The following is a 22,428-nucleotide window of genomic DNA, read 5'->3' on the forward strand; positions in this document are numbered from 1 at the left end:
AGGTAGCTGTGTGTGTGTGTGAATCTGACTTAGACTACTTTGGGGGGCACATTTCAAACTAAAGACCAGTTAATTTAGGATGTTTTGTCCAGTTGGGGACAAAATCAGATTTTTGGGTTAGTGGTTCAGGTTAGGGTTAGTTTAAGGTCAGTGTTAGGCATGTAGTGGTAAGAGTAAGTCTCCAGGAAATGAATGTAAGTCTATATAATGTCCCCAAAAGTGACTTAAGTCAACCTGTGTGTGTGTGTGTGCGCGCACACAGTCATAAATCACCTGAGCAGACATGTCAGACACAACTTGTGTATACACACTTATATCAGATACAGGTCAGTGTGTATTTCTGTGAGAGTATCTGTATCCTCTAGGTTAGTTTAAGCAGGCCACAGGAATAAAACCAGGACTCAAACACATACACAGTGTGAGCAGAGTCCTGCTGAGTCTAGTTTTCCTATAAATACATTTTAAATTGATTCAAACTTTCTTCTCTCCCTCTAGGTGAAGGTGGTTTGGTGGCCAACAGTCCTGCCTTTTTTTCCTCCATCCTCTCTCTCTCTCCTGTGCCTTTTTCATCTTCCTCATCTCTCTCTCTCTCTCTCTCTCTCTCTCTCTCTGTGATGCCGGGCTGTGGGTGAGTGTATGCCCGTGACCAGACTGAAGCTGGGGAAGCTAAAGGTGGTGCGGCGGCAGCTGCTGCAAAGGTACAGAACAACACACATCACCATCATCACCGACCAGTGATGACGCTTACACCTCAATGTAAAGAAAAGTTTATTCTCTAACATGTGTCTGATTTCTCTATAATACCCTTTAAAGCCATTTTGAACTCAAAATGAGTGACTTTGCTTGCATTATTGGTTGTTGTGGAAACTGTTGCAGTAACTATGGAGACAGGTAGCAGTCCTTAGTTTTTGTATGCATTCACAATGCTTTGAAGACAGCACTTGTGTTTAAAATGGTCTGCAATTTGTAGTAATAAGTGGAGTGACCATCTGTCACAAAATAAAACAAACAAACAAATGTTTTAGAGATCTTCTGCCAGCACCCTAATACAATGTAGCTGAATATAATTTCATTTTTTAAAGCACTAGAAAATGACAAACAAAACAAAAAAACAGTTGGCAGCAATATCTCTGTTACTCAGGATGATCTACAAACTTTGCTGTGTTCTCTTTTCATGGAGAACTGTCTGTGTCTGCACAGAAGGATGAGTCACAGTACTCCTTTCTGTACAGAGATAGCCTGAATGCATCATCTACAGAGGGCTATTTTTATGACAAATTGGTATGACTTCTGTATGTTTATGAAACACAGTGGTAGAGTTGGGTTTGGTACCATTTTGTTAAATCTGAATCCAGTATCAATCAGTATCTTTTGCACACTTTATTCTTCACAAGCTACTTGCTTGAAATACTGGAGGTCCTGATTCAGAACTCAATTGGCAGCTCAATTGGTTCACTAGTGAGGCATCTTTACTCTGTTGGCCTTGTTGAATGGCAAAAAACATTTCAGATCAAACCCAACCACACTCATCATTGATGCCTGACAGTCAGCACCTGCTAAAACTTAGAAAATGCTGTCTGAATGTTTTGCACATTGTAAATTAAAAAGCGTAAGGAGAGATGAAAGGTTTGATATGAGGTTCGTTAGCCTTAGAGCTTAGTGAATCTGGGTATTTTATCAACCCGGAACCAGATCCAAAATAGAACCTGCTATTGGAACAGAAATATTACACCCGGTTGCTCAGTTTCATCAGAATTTATTTTGTTTCCAGTGCTCCACAGCCAGCTTAAATAAAATAGGCTCCTCTAGAAGACAAATTGTTTTTCAGAATACTGTATCTTTAAAATATTTTTTAAAGTAATAATTTCATTAATCATGTAATATACTGCTCAGTGTCTTTTAAAATATACCACATTTTAGTCCTTATCTGGGTTAGTTCTTTGGTTAATTCCTAATTGACTTTACTAGGTATGAACACCAGCCATTTGTCTCCTGCCTGGCCGGCCTCTATGGGTGCCAATGGAGACGATACCAAAGAGCCCGGGCGCAGCCAGGAGAGTGCTGCTGCAGCAAGGTAAACACACAAAACCACACATGCACACACACATACACACACACACACACACACATACACACACACACACACACACACACACACAGCACCATCTATAAGCAGTGAGTTGAGTTTGGTTAGTTTGCTGATCATGCAGAGAGTATTGATTCCCCAGCCAGTTTTCCTCCGTCTGACTTGCTGACTCCTACAGTCAGTTACTGCTTTTCTGTGAAAAATTATCAGCACATATTTACTCTGTCAGCTTATAACAAAATATACTGCTTCCATATGCACTTGCTAATATGATTGACTTCCTCTGTATCTGCCAGATTGAGTAGCATCAGGGAGTTGCTGTTTTGCCTCCAATTATGATTATACATCCTGTTAACATGGGAAAGCCTTTGACCTTTTGAAACATTAAAGGGTTAAAAACTAAAACATTTGATCAAAGTGCACTTGAAAGATTTAGTAGTTAATCATTCAAATAACTGTTTCATGACTTTATTTAGGTAGAAGTTGGTAGTTTGATGAGACAAAAAATGACATCTGTGTGTGCGTTACAGGTGGAGTGTGGCAGTTTTGGCCTCCTGATCCTCACCTTCTTCCTGAGTTTTTTATTCCTCTATTTCTGGACTGAAGCTCAGAACGACTACATAGACTTTGACTGGTGGGTCACACAGCGCACATACTCTACATACTTGTTGGCAGGAGCACACACATTCATATTAGTTACAGTATGTTTTTTGTTATGATTTGTTGTCATCATGATGGGGTAAGGGTTAATTGTCTTGAATAAACAAATAACGTAAAAGAATGAGTGAATTGATCATCCTAATAATGAATAAACGAATGCATAAAAATCTTGAAAACATGAAGCACACTATCTCATATCTCTCAATGGTTTTTCTTGGGCCTCTTCAGGTTTAACTTTGGGACTCTGGGTTTCTGGTTTCCCTGGTCTCTGGTCCTGCTGGTCGTTGCTGCTGGTCTCTTCACGTACATCGCCCTACTGCTGGTACACACACTGATATTACTTCAACCTGTCTAGTTTAATCACTTGCACCAAGATGAAATATAGTATAGACTCAACAAATCAAAAAGAAGCAAACAAAAAACACCTAGTATTCAGAGGTCTGATTATACACTCTATGCACCTGTGTCGATTGAAGGTTTCCAGATCAAATCCCTCGATATGCTGAGAAAACCTTTGTGTAGATGGGAAAACCCATCCCTTTTACAGCTACTGTGGTGTTCTTGAGCAAGACATTTGACTTCACTGCTTCTATTCTATCCACAGATTAACAGTAGTGACCAGAACCTGAGTCACTTCATTTTATTTTTTTCTCACTGTCCAGAACCGACATGGTTTGAAACACATTGTTTCAAGCACTCTGGTTTAGTCAGTTTCAAAAGAAGCAAAACCCATGTAGGAGAGTGTTACCTGAAGCAGCTTTATGTAACAATTTTTAATAGATGTCTAAACATTGTTCAGGTGCTGGCGGTGTGTCTGCTTTCTGAGGGTCAGAGGCTGTACCTTCACTGGAGCCACAAGGTATCACACTCACAGAGAATAAATAAACACAAACACTGACAGACAGTTATTTGTATTTTTATTTTATACGTTGTGTTTTCTCGTCCTCCTGTGTTTGTGTCAGACTGGCATCGTGGTGTCATTGGCGTTCTCCGTCACAGCCACCGCCATCCTGTCTGACCTCTGGAGCAAAGAGTGGAAGACTCTCCTTCTCTCCCTGCAAGTTAGTCAATCCTGACACAACAGCCAATCAGTGGAGAGAATTTCATAATTTTAATTTTAAACATTTTATTAGTGACAGCAAATACTATTGCTATTTATATTGTGTTCATACAAACTGTCATTTGTGCTTTATATTTTGAGTGAAATATTTTAGACTGTGCTGACATCTTGGCCAATCCCTTAACTTTCTCTCTGTCTTCTGTCATTCTTTTCCTTTTTCATCTTTAGGTGACAGCACCTTTCCTCCATGTGGCTGCAGTCTCACTAATGGCGATTCTCTCCTGGCCAATAGCATTGCACTTCTTCCGCATGAACAAGAAAGGTAAGCAAGTGAGTCTTTGTGAGCTTTGAAGCTAACAGCGGAAGGTAAATAATTGTTGTAATGGGTAGCAACTTTAAATGTGCAGATCTGTATCAAAATGAAACAGTACAAAATGTAAACAGTGGTCAGCGGTTGCTGGAAAAATAAAAGTACTTTTTGGAGTAAATATTGTAACCTAAACACTTAAACTTGTTCACCCTCGCTGAGTATTTTAAACTGATTGATTTACTTTCCCCTTGCCTCAATTCAACCCCCCTAACAGCTTAGCCAGTCCCTTCGGGACCCTTTGTTCATCAAAATACTCAATGTTTGGCAATGTTACAGAGAAGGAGAGACAGAAGAGTAGAAATCTAGTGACAAGCACAACCAATCTCTCATCGACGTGACTGCAGTAACTGGAGGGAAGAAAGGGCTGAAGGACCTTGTTGAGATTACATATTGGCTGATCGCTGGCAGACAATGAACAGTTTTGGGTCTAAAAGCTTCAGTTGTTGTAGTACTGAGCTGCTCCGCCCGCCAGGAATAGAGCTATTCTGAAATCAAACATACCCTTCAGCATTGTGACGCACTTATCTGGCAGGTATTATACAGCTGTAAACCTCCCTGCCCTCCCCATCCCTCGTTCTCTCTCTCCACTTCCTTGTAACAGAAAATCAATGTCACAATTTTGCTCTCTTCACTTTGTCTCTCTGATGCTTTCTGTCTTTTTTCATTCATTCTTTCTCTTGTTTTTTGTTCTCTTGATCATTCTGACCTCCTTTCTTACCTGCTCTGCCCCTTTTGCTGCTATCTGTTTCTTTTTTACTTCTCTTTGGTTCACTCTGTCTGTCTTGCATTGTTTCTGACTGCCTTGTCCTCTCCACTGAATGGCTTTGACCTCTATGTCTCTCTGCGTCTCTCTTTGGTCTCCATGGGTACTGTCTCTGGTTGCCATGGTGAGTCAGCGGGTAGAGTGATGCTGAGTCATGTCGGGGGTCTCTCCTGGCAAAAGATAAGGGAGCCAAAGCACAGGATGTAATATAGCTCTCCCCTGTAATACGGTATTGAGATGAACACCCACCCAAGCTTGGATTTTAGTGAATTCAAGCACTAATGGAACTTTAGATGTGAGAAGGGAAGGATGCTGGGTTAAGCTGGAAGCAGACCTTTAAGATTATTAAAACTTGCAAAAACTAGACATGCCACATGCAGTGACTTATGTCCACCAACATAGAGATTGTTTGTAGTCTTGACAGCCAGAAAAAAGCACACATTGGAGCGAATACAGAGGAAAACACGCTGAATGACGATGACGCGGCTGTCGCAAGGCAATGTCAGATTTGCTTCCTAACCAGACGGCCGTCATTGTGCCTGTTGCCCATATGGCTGCTGCTCAGCACCAGACCACCATGTTGATCCTATCAGGAAAGATTTACTGTATATAATCCTGATTAAGTTCTAATTTCTACACCAGCACACTCCTATAACCCTTAATTGGACCATTTTTAAAGGCTTGAAAACAGATACACAGAATGGTTTTTGGTTTTGTTTGTGTGTGTATGGCACAGTGTACTGCAGATGGACTCCGTGTGTGTGTTTTTTTGCAGAGTTAATATCAACCATGATGTAATGTGCAGATTTCATATGAAGCCTTTGTGTAGCTAATAAATCAGTGTACTGGTACTTAAGAAATGACACTTTATGCTGACAAACTTTATACAAACACGCATATAAACAGACTCTCACTAATGTTGGCTGAAAACTGTGGGTCAGGACCCTAAATGCGTTTTTTGGTATACCTCCGGAGCGGTGGTTCCCAAAGTTAATCAATGGATTTTTTTCTCATGGCACCCAGAGCCACCCAACCCCCAATATAACATGCATATATATATACAGATACTTATCTGTCTGTTAGATTTAATATTATATTGTATATAAAAAAGTGGGCACCCACTTTGGGAACCCCTGTTCACTGTTCCAGAGATGACGACTTCTGTTTGAATTCATCTGCAATAAAGTAAACTAGTAGGAGTTCTGGATTTAACAAAAGATGAATACGTTTTTACATCAACAATATCTTTGTGTTGTTGTGTGTTCTTCAGTGCGTCAGGTGGCTGTCCTGGGACTCTACCTGTCTGTGCTGTTCTCTCTCTACCTGGTCCCTCTGGGAATGTACTCACCCTGCATTAAAGAGACAGGAACGCTAGGACCCGCCCCAACACTCATCGGACACAGAGGAGCTCCAATGGTGAGACTGAAGTGAACCATGAGAGCTGGATCTCTCGTAAAGTCTGTGTTTTACTGACTTTGTTTAGTTTAGTTTATTGAACGGGGGCCTTGCACAACACAACTGTTGAGCCAGATAGGCTATATATCTAACTTATATCTGCAGTCCCCAGGAATGTTTTTGTCTCATTGTATGTGTGTGTGTGTGTGTGTGTGTGTGTGTGTGTGTGTGTGTGTGTTGTGTGTGTGCGTGTGTGTGTGTGTGTGTGTAGCTTGCTCCAGAGAACACTGTGATGTCGTTTGAGAAGGCAGTGGAAGCTGGAGGAGACGGACTGGAGACTGACGTCACCATCAGGTATTACCTGCTCTCACCTGTGTGTGTGTGTGTGTGTGTGTGTGTGTGTGTGTGTGTGTGTGTGTGTGTGTGTGTGTGTGTGTGTGTGTGTGTGTGTGTGTGTGTGTGTGGAACATGTACTCTTGTGTTCTGTCCTGCATCTTTTCTGGATCAGTCTTGTAACAACACTGTTATCACTGCAGTGGCCATTGCGGCTTCTTCATTCGTCTGACGTCAAAACTGGAGAAGCCAACTTTCTCAGGTTTCCTGATCATTCCTTGTGCCGTGTGGGAATTGAAAACAAAAAACCCCGAAAACAAACACGAAACACTTTTGCTAACTTCACGGTGCTCTGTGGAGCTTCTGACCACTAGTAGGGCTATAGAACAATGTTTTGCTGAACAACTCGCTGTTTTATTTGTTTCTTGTTTTGGTGAGAAACTGAATGTTAATGTAACAAGAAAAGTGCACAGGGTGCCTTTTTAAAATGGTGCTGGTGGTGATTCTGGTTTTGTGTGCATGTATTCGAGAACCACCCGATAACAAGAAGTGGTTTGTCATCTTTAAGAAAAAGTCCATGAGTGGATCATCCTGCTTATACTGTACCACGTGCCATATGGCATGACAATAATAGCACCACTTTCATTTACTTAAATTATTTCTAATAATAACTTTCAATATCATTTCTTTATTCTAAAGATCATGAAATTTATTTACTGTCCCTATTAAGCAACATGTATTATAAAAGCCAAACAGCTAATCGCAGGAAAAGGTTTTTAGAAATACAGCTAAACTCAGATTACAGGAGTTTAAAACTCTAATATTGAAATTGGTGCAGCCTGTGACAATGAATGTCCATTGATTAGTGACTTCCTGATTAATTGAACAAATTATTAAAATGTACATTCATAATTGTGTCAAGGTGACACAATTATCTTTTTCAGTGCAATTATTAAATCATTAACAGTGTTTAATAACACAAAAGATCACAACATGTTTTCTTACTGCTAAAATTATCAGCGCTGTAGTCCCTCAACAGTGAACTGATGCTGAGTCTGTGCCTTGGTGGTAATTGCACAGATCAGATGCTAGCGTGCTACCCTCAGCGCTAAGGTGATTACTGCCATTCTAATCCAGTTAGCTGTTAGCCTTCCCATTTGCCCACGGCTGGTGGGTTACACACTATTTTACAGCCCGAAAACAGGAAGATTAGCAACACGGCATGACTCAGCGTTAGCGGGATAGCTTAATCCAATGCTGCTGTTGAGTCTGGTGAGTCTGGTATTTCCTGTGTGTGTACGAAGGATGTGTGTGGTCTGCATGAATGATTGTGGCTACTTGGCAATTCCTGTATTAAACTGTCAAGGGTTTCGTGAGGCAATCTATTAGTGTGTGTGTGTGTGTGTGTGTGTGTGAATCTGTCTGTCTGTCTGTATTTATGGGCATGTACATAACTGATATCACTTGTGGGATTAATTGAGATGAGAGGCTCACTGAGATTGCTTGTGTTTGTGGGTTCACGAAAGACAGATGGCTTTGTGAAAGCCAGACATAATGTGATTGCTGGTGTTTTGAACAGAGTTTAGGAGAATTAAATGCTTTTTGGTGAATTTAATCGTCCTCTTCTCCCCTTAATTCCTCTCCTTTCCTTGTTTCTTTTCCTTTCCTTTTCACTCCTCATCCCTGCTCTCCTTTACTTTTGTTCATATTCCCTTGTCACCACTTACCTCTCATTTTTGTGTCCTTCACTTTCCCTGTTTACATCCTGATTCTTCACTTTGTCACTCTTTATATTTCCATATATCCATCTCTGTAGTTATGATGGCGTTCCCTTCCTGATGCATGACTCCACTCTGAGGAGAACCACTAATGTCGCTGAGGTTTTCCCAAATCGAACACACCTCGATGCCTCCATGTTTACCTGGGCTGAGCTGCAGCAGCTGAATGCTGGCGACTGGTTCTTATCGGTGAGACTGAGACAGACTGTAAAAATACATCTCCAAATTTCATCTTTACAGCAACTTTGCAAATGTGGTCTTTATTTTATTTCATAAAAGTAAGAGGCTGAATTATTCACTGAGCCTTGAGAGAAGGAAATTCATGTAAAAACATGGAAATTTACCAAATTGGAGTCCAGATTTATATAAAAATGGCTACATGTGAATAACATGGATGTTGTGGCCTGTAATGTTGAAAACTGCAAAGAGTGAATTAGAAATAGAGCACATCCTTTCGGTGCACTGTACATTAGACAGAGTTTCCAAAGGTAATTTGAGGTCCCCCATGCATCTAAATATTGTATTTCCTGTTGGAAGGGAACACTGACCAGGTCCTAGTTAACCAGTAACCACTAGGACTTCTTATGATGAGCACAGTGCTAGTTCTATCGAGTAAATAAACCTGATTCTTATATTACTGGTATTTTTCCATCAATATTTTTTCTTGATGATGATCTTCTTTTCAACATAACTGCAACGCACTCTCTCTTACAGAGGGATCCCTTTGGTACCGTGTCGTCCCTATCTGAGGCGGACTGCTCCCAGGCCCAGAACCAATCTGTCCCCTCATTGGCCCAGTTCCTGGAGGTAGCGGCCGTTAGCAGCAGACTAGTGCTGTTTGACCTGCACAGGCCACCACACGGACATCCCTACAGTCAGTCATACATCAACACCACTTTGCAGGTGGTGCAGGCCCACATCAACTCCTCACAGGTAACTGTGGAGGGTGGATGTATGTAAAAGGTTTTTCACATCCAGTTGAAATCTGACTTAAAATTGTATTATGTAATATATTTGTTAGGTTTGTTTCTCTCTGGCTACCATTGCTCTGCAAACATATCCATAGCATGTACTTTAATTAGGGTCCCGATTAAGTTTTTTGGTCTCAAACAGAGTCCTTTAATATGGAATATCTGCTGATACTGAGTCCAATCTGATACTATATACTATATTTACATAGCAGCAGAATATGTAATGTTTATTAAATATGTATCTGGCGCACTGAAATAACAGGTGTAACCTACTGAATTTGGAAAACCTTATTTTTCGCAAGCTTCTTAATCCAAATACGGAAGGTCTTTGTTCAAAACTATTACTTTGATCATCTGAAAATTGTTGGTATGATGTGAATGAAAATTTAATTTGACAGGTTCCAACTCCTGAAATTGACGTGACGCAATCCGCTAGAGAGAAGATGTCTTACTGTCAGAGTTGTTGCAACTACAGAAACACAAAGTCCACTCTGATTGTACAGCAGTATTCCAGAGTGAAGGACATCTCTGATTTGAATATCTTCAAGAGTAGTTTTTCCTCTGTCATTTATTGATTGTTGCAAGTGGTGTCATCGTATTTTGTGCATTTGTGGATGTGTGTATGTTTATGTGCATCTGTACATTGTGCCTATGTGTTTGTGTGTAGGTGCTGTGGCTGCCATCTGAGGACAGGGAGCTGGTCCAGGCTGTGGACCCAGAGCTGCAGCAGACCTCTGGAGAAAAGGCTTCTATTCAGGAACTGACAGACGGCCACATCACCCGACTAAACCTGCACTACAGCACCATGTCACAACAACAGATCAGGTACACACTGCTGCAAGAAGACACTGATCAGCACCGTGTGCAGGAAACAAAGTCCTCTTGCAATGATCACCACTCCACAAATACAAATTCTAAAATACAATTTAAATGTGGATGTTTGCATTTATTTGCATTGTTAATTTCTGATGAATTCACAGATTTAAAATGAAAATAGATATACACATACATTACATTCAAGCACTCGATTATGTTACGCAATCGTATCCATCTACCCGTAAAACACCCCTGTGTGTGTGTGTGTGTGTGTGTGTGTGTGTGTGTGCGCGCGCACATGTGTCTAGTTATGTAACTCAAGGTACAGATGGCCACCACATCCTCAGTGACTCCATGTCATTGCTTGTTGAACAGCCTCAGGTGAGGGGGGGGGGGGGGGGGGGGGGGGGGGGGGGGGGGGTTGAAGGGTAGGTAGATGAGAAGTTCATGGCAGGAGTGAGAAGGAGAGATGGAAGAGAAATAGAGGAAAGGAAAACATGGGTAAAAAGGAGCTTATTCAGTAGAGGAGAGAATTGGTTGGAGTGATATGAAGGAGGAGGAGAAAGAGGTGAGGAGAAGCAGTGGAAGAGGTACAGGCAGGCTGGAGATGGGAGTTCAAATAAGAGGAGGTGGTTTAGAAGAGAACAGGGTAAGAGAGGCTGATAAGTAGTACAAGAGAAACAAGTGGGAGGTACTTTTACATAAACAGAAGCTGTGGGAGAACAATCTGGAAAGAAAGAGGCTAGAAAGATGGTTGAGTGACTCACACATTGATGGTTTTCAACACAACTCACCTGGTCCACTGAAATAGTTTTCCCTTGTTGCTGTTTATTCATCTTCACTGTAACATCTCATGGAAATATCAGCTTTGATGGCACCGTATTCGTCACCTACTAGAGATGCCTGATTGGATGAATCATTTTGCTACATTGTGTGGTAACAGTTGTCTCAAAGACATCGTAAGCATTTTGCATGTGTGATTATTATAATCAGAGCATCATTAAAAAGATATGGTCAAACCTTACATGCTGATTCTTTTATAGTGCAACTGTACAGGGATTTACTGATGATTAGAAGGGAATAAGAGTTCTTCTCCATCTCTAATGGACAAACTGTAGAATATCACTACCAGGATTGGGTCATTTTCCAAGTATAGTTAACAATACTTTCACTTAGATATCAGTTCATCAACAATACTTAATCTTTTTGGTATCTTTGTAATACAGAATGCCTCAAGTAAGTCCACCCACTCTTAATTAAAATGAAATGTTTAAATTGAAATTAGGGATGCACTGCCGATCTACATCCAATGCTGTTTCTTTGAAAATGTCATGATAAAATAAAAATTTTCCACTATCCGTTATCAGGTGCCAACTCAGTTTGTAGTGCCACTGTAGGCCCAGGCCTCATTACTTTACATAAAAAAAGATAAGTTCCACAGAGTTAGGCAAATAGATTTTAAGTAAGGAGAAATATAATGCACTGGTATTAATTAGGTACTCGGTACCCTCATGTCCCTCATGATGTTTCCCCCCATTGTGGAGTTGGTGACTTAATTAAAACAAATTTTAGTGACCGCAATGATTGTAAAGATCATATATCACATGTTCATATTTTTTTACTTTTCATAGCATTCACAAGCAGTCCGTGAAAGTGGATGGTAAAAGAAGTTCCACTTCAGTTTTTTCAGCACCAATGATTAAGCACAAAGTGTTCATTGATTGCAGTGCAAAACAGAGTTGGATTGTTTCTGTTGCGTACTGCTGGTTGTGTTACCTTTTAAATAAGAGGTGTTTAGTTTTAGGGTGAATTTTGCAGTCAGAAGTTATTAAGTGCTGATAAAGTATGAAGCTGGTACTCCTCACTGTTTCAACATCTTTTTAATAAGATGGAATCGCACCATCGGAACAAACTGTTTTGAACTGACCCTCCAGTGTGATGTCACAACCAGAAATAATAACGATATTATACAACTCCGGGACATTATACAACTCCAGGTTGTATAACCTGCCAACCTGGCAAAGAATAACTTCCTTTCAGCTCTGATCTTCCTCTTAATAGAAAATCTCTCTCTCTCTCTCTCTCTCTCTCTCTCTCTCTGTTCTCTCCCTCATCCTGTGTCTGTTTTTCTGTATTTCTGTTTACCTTACCAGATGATCATTAGACTTTCAAAGGACACTTTCATCCTAACAAACAGTCAGGGATAAGAGAGAGATACCTGTTTGTTTGTGTGTGAGTGAGAGAGAGGTGACTTTAATACCGCCATTGTGATAAATTACACCACTCTCTTCCTCCTTCTCCATCTTTCATTTCTTTCTAATCCAAACCCTCCTCCAAACACTCTCCTTCTCTGTCTGTCTGTACTTTCTTTCTGTCCTCTCATTAACCTCCCTTCATTCTTTCCCCTCCATCTTGTAAACACCAACCCCATCGTTCATGCCGTACTTCCTCCTCTCCTGTTACCTTCCCTTCTTTCTATCTCTCTTTTCTCTCAAGTCAAATCAAATCCAATAAGCTTTACTGGCATGAATGTTGATTGTTACATTATTGCCAATGCCAAATTATATGTAATTGAATAGTACATGTCAATAAGAAAACAAAATAAAGTAGATTAATAATCACAAGACAACAAAAATGTTAAAGTACAATCCTTGAATAGATAAATAAATATAAGGGTAGAGCAAGGGGGAATGAAGAAGGCGATTGTTTTATATTTGGTTACAGTAAGCAAATACATAGAAGATGTAAGGAAGGTTACCCTTGTGTTTGTGGTGATTTCTGGACATATGATGCTAGCTTTCTGATCAGTATATTTTGTGCTCTCATTGAGCAAGTGAAGCTCTGTCTTCACAGTGAGAAGGCAGCCTGTCGTCACTTGGTAGTCATGTTTGTCTGTGCTTCCTGTTTCCAAGGTTGTGGTCACTGAGTCTGTAAACCATCAGTGTTTTCTTCAGCTTTTTATTAGCTATAGTGGTGAGATATGGGCTATTGTGTTGGTGCATTTTAAGTTTTTGTAATTTCAGTTGTGTATAATTTGATTGGGTTGGATGATTTGTGCTAATGTATTGTTTTTGTAATCGTACAGGGTGTTGAGTCACTTGTGTCCCTCTTTGTGTTTCTCCTGGATTTTTTAAACAACAATTTTTCATTTCTCTCTCTCTCTACAGTAAGTACCAGTCAGTGAACATCAGTACTAACCTGTATGTGATCAGCCAGCCGTGGCTCTACACTCTGGCCTGGTGTGCCGGAGCTCAGTCCGTAACCACCAACTCCATCCACATCCTGTCCAACATCAACAAGCCACTCTTCCTCATGGTGAGCAGATTCAACTCTGTTATCAGATGTTATGATCTGTGATGTGAAGGTTAATTAAGGTTGGCCGTGAAGCAAAAGACAAATAGTTGAATTTGAACAAGTACTCCAGTGATTCAGTGTTGTACTTCCATGAAGTTTGGGGATCCACAAGAGACAGATTAAAAAAGAATGGGTGAAGTGCCAAAAACACTGGATCTTACATTTCCCATTAATCAACTCAATAATATCACTCATAACCCTGGGTTGTTTTTGCTTTAGAAAAGCCCCCTTCAGAGCCACAGAAGACATTATAACTGATGAAAACTGATCAATGGAGTGTCCCTTTGAACAATAACACTGCTACAGAGAGCTGAAGTCCCACTCCACTTGAGGTTATTTTCTGTAGTGCTCGCCGTCTGTACTCATTACCCACATAGTTTTGACAACATTTCTGTGATGAAGACTCATGAGATACATTGTTGATAAATGCTAACAAAGTAATTACTGTTCAATCGTTTTATTTTAGATTATGAGAATATTAAAATGACTGAAAACACAGTATGATGTTGCAACTTTTCAAAAAGACACAATAAGTGAAACAGGTTATCGTTTAAAAAGTGGCTCTACATGGTGACTATTATAAACTTTCAACATTTGCTGTCAGAAACAACAAAAAACAAAATATAGTAATGGCACATAGCTAGCCTACCAAAATGTTGAGGCACTTTGCATCTGTTTTTTGTGCTTTGAGTCCATGTTTGTGCTACTTAACAGATGGTCAGATTTGTCCAAGGTTTGTCTGCTAGAAATAGAAAGATATTCCAACAAATCTTTCTGATGGCAAGGCAGCTTTGTTTTGTCAACACATTTCATACACAGAAGCAATTCAATGCATTAGAGCAACATTTTAAAAACAAAAAAACAATAAAAAGTAAAATTTGTCAAATGTATTTTGGCTTCTCTGTGATTTATAAACCAACAGCAACATTTTCAAATCTATTGTTCTGCCTCTAACTTCTCACAGACTTAGGAGCTACTTGTAGTACTAAATGCTTTGTGAATTGCTCTTAGACCAAAAATTTAGGAGGTTTATGTTAAGACTGACACTGCCCTTATTTTTTCTTTCTCCTAACTTGGGCACTTAGGAGCTACTTTTAACCTTAGGCTGTTTTGGGACGATGGCTCCAGACTTGTACATTTATATTTTAGACATCTGGAATTTGCTCTTATCAACTGTGACTTTCACTGAGCAGGCAGGAGGTTCTGTTTGAAAATCTCTTCAGCAGGTATTGTGGATGTTTGAAGATTGAGCCTGTGACCTTTTGGTTACATAAACCTTTTCCCTCATTGCCTACAAGTCTGTGTAAAATCAAATGAGTTAGATTACGTTTTTAATACGAGTTTTCAATACTTTATGGTCACTAAATGAAATAATGATATTCATGTTCATGCTCCCAACAGATCTGAGGAGCATTTTGTTTCAGAAAATGTAATCAACGCTTCCTCTCTCTGTCTCTCTCCAGACTCCGGAGGAATATAGTTTAATGTGGATTATGACTGATGCTGTGTCTGCCTTCCTCATCATTGCAGTTTTCATATTCCATTGGTGCGTAGACACACACATACGCGCACACACTGCTAATATATAATATGTAATGATCCTCCTCTGCTAATTGGAACATCTTGTGTTGGGGTGGTGAAGCTGTGCAGGGCTGAGTCATCCTGTCTGCTGATGAGGTTTTATTATTAATATGTAATCTGAGATGTCAGTGTGGCCATATGATGTGAAGAGAATGAAGACAAATGTGTTTTTGATCAATGTAATGATGTGGAGAATGTGTGAGTGAAACATGACTACAGAGATGACACAGAGAGACAAGACAACACCAAAATGCTACCTGCGACATGCTGATTAATCTTGTATTGGCATCATTTATCATTTATATCAGTTATAATATTTGTTTTGCAATCTTAATACCAGAGATACTGTGGAGTCCATCACAACACAAGTGATCAGACAAGTTAAAAAGTACAGATTAACCCAAAAGAAGTGAACACATCCATCCTGCTCATTATATCATTCAGAGTCAGAAATATTGGTGTGAATCTTTTTTATTTAAACACTGTGTCTGATTTTTTTGTTGAGTTTGGTTTCCATTAAGTCAGCACATTGGGAATTCTTGTCAACAGCTGTCCCAGTGTGTAAGGAAATCGGATTAGATAATTTGGCTTGTGTAATGCCCAGATCCAGAATAAGACCTTAAACGAACATCAAATTTCAAACATTATTGTGCGTGTATACACACTATGAATGCCTTCCAAGAGAGATCATATTCAAGCAATTGTCGTGTCTCGCCTCTCTCTATGACACTTTTGCCCTCTGACATGGTTGGACAGCTTGTTGTACAAACTAGTTCCTTTTGAGCTTAGCCTGGCCCTTAGACTGAGGATATGAAAAGATTGGTGTGAGAATGTGAATGTCACTGAGATTCATCCCTTCCTGTCAGCCAGATGAGGCTCCTCACCACAAAGGGCTGGATATTTTTTCATGGCCTCTTTCATCATCATCAGACCCTCTCTTGCCCCTATTTATACCTGGGCTTTAGTCAACACTCACCTGGACCCCCTCACACACACACACACAGACACACACACACACACACACACACACACACACACACACACACGTCCTCATGCATGCTACACATCAAAGCAGTTACAGTGGTACATGTGGCAGTCTCAAAGCACTTTGGGAAACACAGAAACACACTTGGTTATTCTCTGCTGCTCTGATCTCTCTCTTTGGGGTGTTGTGTGTGTGTGTGTGTGTGTGTGTGTGTGTGTGTGTGTGTGTGTGTGTCACAGGTGGAGAGAGAGAGGCCTGCCCTTCTGGTCCGGCAGCCGTCAGACTCACGAGAATGGACAGTACAGCAAGTTCAGGACAGGCATGAAAACATTTTTCTTATTTCACTGTTTGATGAAGCTTGTGTTTCTACACTGTGTCAGTATGGATACATGTAGCTGTTCCATTTCTGTTTTTACTAATGTCTCCACCCTGGCTGATATTACCTGTGTTTACTATAATTTGAGGTCTTTACTGATGAGGCAGTTAGACAGACATCTTGTGTCATTGCTTGAATGAAAGAATGACAAAAGGGATATTAACTAACAATCATCAAAAGATTGACAATGGAGACTCACAGAGAGTGTCTTGGCCAGGCTGTTGTAGGAATACTCTGTTGATCAGTACAGAGTTAGGTTTACACTTTAATGGAGCAGCTAGTCTTCATTAAAAGAGGAAAAACACTTTTCAACACGTTTGAAGTCTTGATTACATGTTGTATCTCGTCATCGAGCAAACTAGCCACCAACACAAGAATCACCAGACTTTTATTCAGAGTCGCAAAAGACAAAGACAAACGTGCCCTTTAGCTAACCCTAATCCTCTGTACTGAACACACAGAGATGTAGTTGATATTGATCTTAGCAAACAATCATATTTCCCAAAATGTCAGAGTATTCATTTAAATGTAGGATGGCTCAAGCTGTTGCTCGTCCAGCAGAGACAAGACATTATTTTATGATTACTTTCACTGCATGCAGTGATCTCCTGCTGTGTGTGTTGTGTGTGTCGGTCTGTGTGTCTGTCTGTGTGTGTGTGTGTGTGTGTGTGTGTGTGTATTAGACTCTTCAGAGGTCATCTGTGTTCGTTGGAGCCCCCTCCACTCTGACCCCCCAGCAGGAGCCCTCGTCTCCCTCCCCTTGGTCTTCAACCCATGACCCCCTGCATGTCAGCCCTGCATGTCAGCCCTTCAGGAACCTTGTATGAACCCAGAACCCTGTTTGAACTGTACAAGCTTCTATGTTTCCTGTAGAGAAGAAAAGCATGAAGCCCATAGAGAGACATTTGTGTGATTTAAATTGATTTTTTAAAATTTTATTTGACAGGGACAGTGCATGTTAATAACATGACACCTAAAGCAAAAATGCTGTTAGTGTAGATTGCCCTTTACCTCAATGTTGTACCTATTATCAGACAAAATAAGGCTTCTCAAGTGTAGTTGACACAATGACACCTTATCTGAGTGCTGTACAAGCCTAATGTACAGAGAGTTGCAAGTGGCATCACAAACTCCATATACTGTAAATCCTTTGATAACCACCAATGACCTCTACTGCAGTATAGGAATCCTGTAGTCTTTATACAGCTTGTGTGTCCTTGCATTATGGATCAAACTCAGCAGTTTGTACTAGTACTTTTTTTTTAATCTCATCTTTGCATTTATGGATGCATGGCTGTCTTACACCTGTTTATATACTTTCAATTCTAACATTAACTTTGCTTGGATACCTGCCGGTACTTTCCCCACCCCCAACCCCCTCATATATGTTTCTGGTTCACCCTTGCCTTGAGCCCTTTCTCCTCCAGTATGGCCTCTGTAATTACCCACAATGCACCTTGACGTGAAGGTATAAACTCTAAACTGTTTGACCTTTGCAGAGCTGAGTGATGTGTGGTCCATCTCCAGCGTCAGCGTGCAGCCGGACCTACGGAGTACGCCCAGTTCACCCAGTATCCCTCACCTGCCCACCATCACAGAGGAGTGACTGGGGGAGAGACGGAGAGACAGAGACAGAGAAAGAGAGAGAGGCAAGATAGAGAGGTACAGATAATGAGAGCTGGAAAGCAAGTACTTGTTTAGAGAGACATGCCCCTGAAAGTATTTGCTGATAACATTGAATATTCATGGTTAAATAAGCAACAATCAAGTTGGATTAAAAGATGTGTTATCACATTTAAATTCAAATGTTGCACCCTTTTCCAATTAAGCCCCACCCCACTTCGAAGCAGTGAGAAAAGCTCAGAGGAACCCAGAAATCATTCATGTGAAATAATCAAAACTCATTTGTCTTTGATGAGGTCCTACATGAACACACAATTTTCTGCCACTCATAATAAGAAGTTGATTGAGAAAGTATGTGTTCAGGGCCTTTAAATAAAAGAGAAAAGATGATGGAGACAAGAACAAGTGACCAAGAACAGAACAGAGAAATATGTTCAGGTAAAGTAAGAGAAGAGGGCAAACTCTTGTCTTTCTCCACTTCGTCTCTCATCCTCTCTCAGTCTGTGGGCCGACTTCCTGCAGGAACTGAACTGCTGAACCAAACCTCATTGACGGATCTGCCATCAGGGACGGAGCAGAGGGACTCTGGACACGAGCCTAGGAGCACCAGTGTTCATTTCCATACTGTAATCTCATAGATGCCATTCAAACGCCTGGGCAGTGAGGAGCGTTAAACACTAACCCGGAGGCCGACATGCTTGAGAACATTTTCATCTCTGGTCATTCAACATCACCAGCCAAGCTCAACAACGCGAGACGTTAAAGAAACTAAACCTCATAAAAGAAAGAATATATACTGCTGTAGTAATACATCACTTTCACTGTCTCCGCCTTGTGTTTCTAGTGAAAACCAAATGTTTGTCAAAGGAAGAGCGGCAGAGTGAAGGTGAAGCTCTGAGTGAGTGAAAGGTGATGGTGATGAAAATTGAAACTTCGGAGCAGGAGACATGTGAACAATGATCAAATGGAGTATTTTCTGTAGGACCTATACTTTTTCATTTTCAGCTGTACAGATATCAGGTGCATTAGACCAAACCTTAAACCATGTCTTAAATTTTAATCTCTGTGTCTGTGAGTTGTTGGATGCGGTGTATGAACTGTACACTGTTGGACTGACAGAATGAATGTAAACCTGAGGCTTGAGAAGGTAATGTTAGTTACTATTTATGTTTTGTACTAAAGTGAATGTATTAGCGGGCCATGTTTCTCAAAAGCATATGAGGACTGTTTTGGCCGGGAGTCATTTCAGTTTGGCTACAGATTTGTGCCAAATGTAGTATCAGCTGCTCTAAATAAAGATGAAGATGCTTTTGAGAAACCAGACCATGTACTCTTTTTATGAGGCAGCGAATACAGCATCTGCCTTTTCCTCAAATATACAAACATATGCACACTATACCATATGACTATATAGTCCATCTTTGCTATGTTGTCCTAACTCAAACTGACTGATTTTAGATCTGAAATCCAGAGTGTTGTCTCAACTTTTCAGGTGTGAAATCCATGAGGTTGGGGGCCTTGATTGTCTGAGGGGTTTTGCCAGTGTGCTGCACAGTGTTGGAGGTGAAGCAGGACGTTCTGCAGTAAGTGCCATTAAAAAAGACATTATTGACACTATTCATCCAGCACTGTAATTTATATAAAAAAATATAGTTTCTGACAAATCTCCTTGGATGCACATCCTTGCGGGTGTCTGTTGCAAGGGATCAGTTTAACACAGCTGCTCATTTCATTTAAACTGCACTCTGAATCCATGTGCACATTTTATCCAACTAGCCTTTCATTTAACATTTTATCTCCCATTCTGAGACTTTGCTAAATGTCTGACCTTTTAAGTTAAAGATTTGGTTGGATTGAGGGTTGTCCTTGTGTGTCCTGTACCACCCTTCAGACTTATGTTGGACTCACACAGGCCTGGCTGTGGTCTGTCTGGCTGACGTGTTGCTGAAACATGTCTGAAGACAGACATATATGTTTGCCTGCAATCAGAAGTTAATAGACTATTTGTCTTGAAGAACTTTAAGGCAACATGAGGCCTCTGAATGAGATTGTTGTTGATGCATTCCTCAGTCCTGAAGTCAGAAACAATGCAAATACGATCTAGAACTAATAACTAAGTAAATTAATTACAGTGCAGAATCACATGACTGCAAATGCAACCAAGCAACTTAATGTACTGTATTGTATTGTAATATGAGTAAGTGGTTAGCACTTAGTTTAACTGTATTTGTGTTCCTGTTGAGAATATAGTAGCTGACCTGTTGGGTAGGCTAAGCATTTTAGCTATAGTTATCAATCACTGCACAGCCATATTTATTCTATTGAATATGATGTTTCCCACCATAAGACCGTTCGTTTGTGTGAGCGAGTCTGGTGACAATGCAGCACTGCATTGGATTTGCTTTGGAGATGCATTGCGTTTCAAGCCTTGCATGTGTTGGATTTATCCAACTTTTGTTTTATAGATGCTTTCTTAAAGTGATACTCACACAAAATATATCTTGGTAGTGTCAACCTCTCAGCTCATGTAGACTTTAATGGTGTCTATAAAGAGATTTCCAGTGGTGATTCAAGTGGTGACAAGTTTTCAGTTGAAAAGATATATCCCAACATCCATAGAGACTTGTGTATTTCACAGTCAGGCAAAATGGCAGCTCTCTAGTGGTCAAAAACAGCAGGCTCTGATGAAAGCTTCATGGCAGATTTGTCAGCATAGTGATTGTAAATATAATCCACCCAAAAGATCAACACACGAGGTGATTCTTGAGCTGTTTTTGACCTCCGGAGTGCTGCCTCTTGTCCTGATGAGGGAAACAGACATTACATTGCCCCCAACTGAAGTTCAGTGCAGGAGTTCACTGGCTTCCTCTTATATAGAACTTTCTCAAACTGCTCTAGTATAATCCACTTCTCCACTATTCAGCTGTACGGTGTTACAAACTCTTGCTGAATTGTAGATGAAGCTTAACAACAAAACATGTGTTTTAGTCATATTTTGACAAAACAATGAGTGACTGGCACATACTGAGCATGCAGATGAAAAGCAGAGAAGTGGACAAAAATACATTTCATTTGATCTCTGTCTGAGTCAGCTAGCTGACATACACATTTCCTTGGTACACGGCAACTCAACAAAGCAAACTTATCAAACTTATCTTTTAGCATTTAAATCTTTATATTTAAGATAAACATCCAGTTAAGTTATGGCTGTTTTACATTGTTTTCTCATGCAGGCAACCCTTGCATGCTGCTCTGCACGTTATTTCAGTAATACTAGTGCAAGCAAACTTAAATTAGTGGGTTCAAACCAAAAAGAAGACCTAAAAGAAAAAACAATTAAGTTAATGACACCAGATACACATTGTCAGGCCCACAGGCTGTTATTTAAACTCAGCTTCTCATTGTTTAATCTCAGCCACCTTCATGCCAGACTGGTGAACGCAATTATAACCAAAAAAGATTTTCTTGGTCGCAAAGGCTTTGTTGATGTCTTTCTCATTTTCTGACCCATTCATAATCAGTACAACGTACCTGCTTTGCTGTCTTGATGCTTACAAGAGTGCCATGTTTAATCATTCAGCAGGGTATGTTCAAGGTCAGTGCCCATGTAATGGAATTATTAAATGGAGTTATGAATTTAACTCCACTAGTAGAAGTCCTCCATATCAAAGCTGTGTTTTATATTTGGCTCCATCACTGGTGTTTGATACTGGAAAGGCGACTTGCCCTGGCTAATACTGAGACAAATTGTCATGCTTTTCCTTAAATGTCACTGATGATCCTGATTATGGATGCACAAAAACAGTAAAGTTGAAGAGATGCCTAATGTAAAGAGACATTTTCAGGCAAAGTGTGGACACAAAACATTGGATCTCTTAAAATCAGATCTTCTGAATTAGAAAATCACACTGAAATGAGGAGAGCAAGCATCAATTGTCAACATGTGCTCAACATTGTTTTTGAATAATGAACTGCAGCACTTGGTGCTGAGGAAAAGTAATCTAAGGTATGGAATAATGTTATAATATGGGTATAATAGTCAGGATGCCATTCTTTAAAATGGTTAAATCTCTGTAGCATTTTACATCTTGTGCTGTATTGAACGGCTGTTTTTATTTTATTTTATAGAAGCGTTCCAAATTTTTTTTTACTGTAACTTTTCTCTGGTTGTAAATGCTACTGTCATCTGGTATTAAAACATTAGACAAAAGTTTGGTTGTTGGTAGCTCCGTCTGTGGTGGTTCTCCATCATTTGAAGTTGTTTATGCCTGAAGTGT

General features: G+C 40.2%; 1 protein-coding gene across 1 annotated transcript; it reads left to right on the top strand.

The window, feature by feature from the left end:
• The first annotated feature begins 636 nt into the window (after positions 1 to 636).
• gdpd4a (glycerophosphodiester phosphodiesterase domain containing 4a) lies at positions 637 to 18,134 on the top strand. Its single transcript, XM_070906335.1, has 16 exons — positions 637 to 698; positions 1,969 to 2,074; positions 2,617 to 2,720; positions 2,975 to 3,068; positions 3,546 to 3,605; positions 3,709 to 3,807; positions 4,035 to 4,128; positions 6,210 to 6,355; positions 6,606 to 6,688; positions 8,484 to 8,634; positions 9,160 to 9,378; positions 10,084 to 10,241; positions 13,400 to 13,547; positions 15,050 to 15,132; positions 16,392 to 16,471; positions 18,028 to 18,134. Exons 1-16 carry the CDS (start codon positions 637 to 639, stop codon positions 18,132 to 18,134), a joined length of 1,794 nt encoding a protein of 597 aa, XP_070762436.1.
• The last annotated feature ends 4,294 nt before the right edge of the window (positions 18,135 to 22,428 follow it).

Source organism: Enoplosus armatus, chromosome 5 (genome assembly GCF_043641665.1).
Source record: "Enoplosus armatus isolate fEnoArm2 chromosome 5, fEnoArm2.hap1, whole genome shotgun sequence".
Taxonomy (NCBI): Eukaryota; Metazoa; Chordata; class Actinopteri; order Centrarchiformes; family Enoplosidae; genus Enoplosus; species Enoplosus armatus.